This window comes from Colletotrichum aenigma, assembly GCF_013390185.1.
Source record: "Colletotrichum aenigma strain Cg56 chromosome Unknown KSG_Cg56_contig01, whole genome shotgun sequence".
Classification (NCBI taxonomy): domain Eukaryota; kingdom Fungi; phylum Ascomycota; class Sordariomycetes; order Glomerellales; family Glomerellaceae; genus Colletotrichum; species Colletotrichum aenigma.
The window spans coordinates 3800108-3802287 of NW_023500907.1; the positions used below are offsets into that span (position 1 = coordinate 3800108).

Genomic DNA, 2180 nt, shown 5'->3' on the forward strand with positions numbered 1-2180 from the left:
CCTGAGCGTTCAATCGCGACACGCAGCAGTGGTGTCTGGAGGTCTGTCATATCTGAGGGCTATTGCCAACATCTCACAACCACCAAGCTTCAGCTTCAGAATCAAGGTTGATGCATTAGGAATTACGAGTTAGAGGGGATATTATCAAACCACAGCAGTAATCAACGCTTGCTCAGACAAGATACCACCCAAAGTGTCCCTCAAACGCTCTCCTCGTCAACAGATAACCTCCGACCCTCACCCCTCGCCCCGCCCTTAGACATGCCATACATCTCGATATCATCGTTCATCCTACTCCTCGCCGGCGAGGAGCCCCACGTGGATGATTCTCCGCCGCCGCCAGTAGCCTCGCTGAAGGCGGCCGTCGTCGCCACTGATCTCTTTGTCACGGCGCTCGCGCCGCTGGCCGACTCGTGCGGTCCCGGCGTTGCGCTGGCGCCGCTGCCGGGGAAGAAGAAGCGCCACCACATGCGGAAGGTGGGCATGCACAGCGGCAGGTTGCCCACGAGCATGGCTGTGGAGACCTCGCGGACGCACCAGAGGAACCAGATGGGGGCGGTCTGGTTTGTGAAGACGCTCACTTTCGTCAGGATCGCAGCGAGCATCTAGCGTTCGTCAGAGAAATAAATCAGAGAGAGGCAGCTATTTACTGGGTGCTTACGACGAAGATGCCCAGGCTGAATAGGCAGACGAGCAGTATCTTTCTGTTAAAGAACAAATGGTAAGTTCGGTCGAATCACTGGGTGGGCGAGGGGCGTGATGCTTACTTCCCAATCTTCATGTTCAACCTGCTGATCAAGACGACGGGAATGATCAGCAGGATGAGATCCGTGGAGAGGTTCAATGACAACTGCAGGCTGTTGTAGTGAAGCCAGGTCAAGCACTCCACTGATCGGATATCGTTAGAACAACTGACATCTAGGGACCAAACGATGACCACGACTCACTATTATCCGGCTCCAACACAAGGTAACCCGAGAAGGGCCGGCACCATCCTCCGTACAAAGCGACGATGACTGCGACGTATGCCAAGGCAACATATGCCGAAACAAGCACCCACATCCTGCGATGATGACAGAAGAGACTGTGTGTCCCCGGGGCCAATGTCAGCCATCCTGGTCCATGAAAAAATCTGAACGAACGGGAGGAGCCCACCTACGTCAAGCGGTGGTATAATAGCAGAATACAGCATTTGTTGCCCCAAAGAGTCGTCTGCATGGACGTCTCTGCGAGGATGTTGAGAATCCCAAGCTTGCGGCCCACGACGAAGTTATCCTCGGCAGTGATGTTGTCAAGGTCGACGTCCGATACGATCTCGAAGTATAGGAATAGTGCGACGATTGCCGTTGTGTATGTGATCTAACATGATTTCGAAGTCAGCCGGCGGTTGCCACTCGAGAGCAACATAATTGGGAGAGCACGCGATAGGGGACGTACGCTGAGGAGCAGCATCAAAATGTCATCTGGCGGGATTTCCTTGATAAACTTGCGCTTTCTTACAATATACTGCGATGTGCTTTTCGTCTAAAGGTCAGTTCATCGTCGAATTGAGACCAGATAATGAGGTCGGACGAACAATCGGATGACAACCGCCGTCATGGCTAAACAGTACCACACCCAGCACTCCGCCGTCATCTCCACCGGGTTTCCCATATTCGTGACTGGATGCAGCCACGCCGAGCCAAACCGAAACGTTCTTCGTATACTCGATTCGATGTTGGCGTCGATGCCGTTGACCCCGAGATCTACCATTGGTGTTCGTCGAGAGCCTTCATCTGAAGTTGCGACGCCAGCATTCAGCTGCGACGATGCGCTACGACGGCATGAGAGGGATCCATAGAATTATAAGACTCGAAAGGAATTTGAGCTGGCCGCCGACTAGTTCTAGGCTGGGCAGGTCCCTGGCCGCATCCGGCAGGCTGCCCGCCGAGTGCCAGGCAAGCCAGAACGACTCGAGGGATGGACGGGCACTTGCCCCCAACGACACAAAGGCTTGTAAGCTCGGATCGTAACCTAGAAGCCACCCGCGCAATGCCATGCCGTCGTTTGGAGGGGGATGCGACAGCTGGAGCTATCTGTCTCCAACATTTGGTTGTGGGCGCGAGACAAACGGCGACGAAGAGAGGCCCGGCGGCTCGGTCGCGGCTGATCATCTCCAACTTTGCGCCGGAAACAGCCAA

The 2180-nt window shown here is 54.8% G+C and overlaps 1 protein-coding gene across 1 annotated transcript; it reads right to left on the bottom strand.

The window, feature by feature from the left end:
- Nucleotides 1-200: 200 nt before the first annotated feature.
- Nucleotides 201-1752, bottom strand: CGCA056_v001007 (uncharacterized protein; the record flags this gene model as incomplete). The annotated part of the gene is made up of 7 exons (XM_037316268.1): nt 201-605; nt 662-704; nt 768-888; nt 948-1084; nt 1160-1359; nt 1438-1516; nt 1577-1752. The coding sequence occupies 7 exons, from the start codon at nt 1750-1752 to the stop codon at nt 201-203; spliced, it is 1161 nt and encodes a 386-aa protein (XP_037186071.1).
- Between the last annotated feature and the right edge of the window lie 428 nt (nt 1753-2180).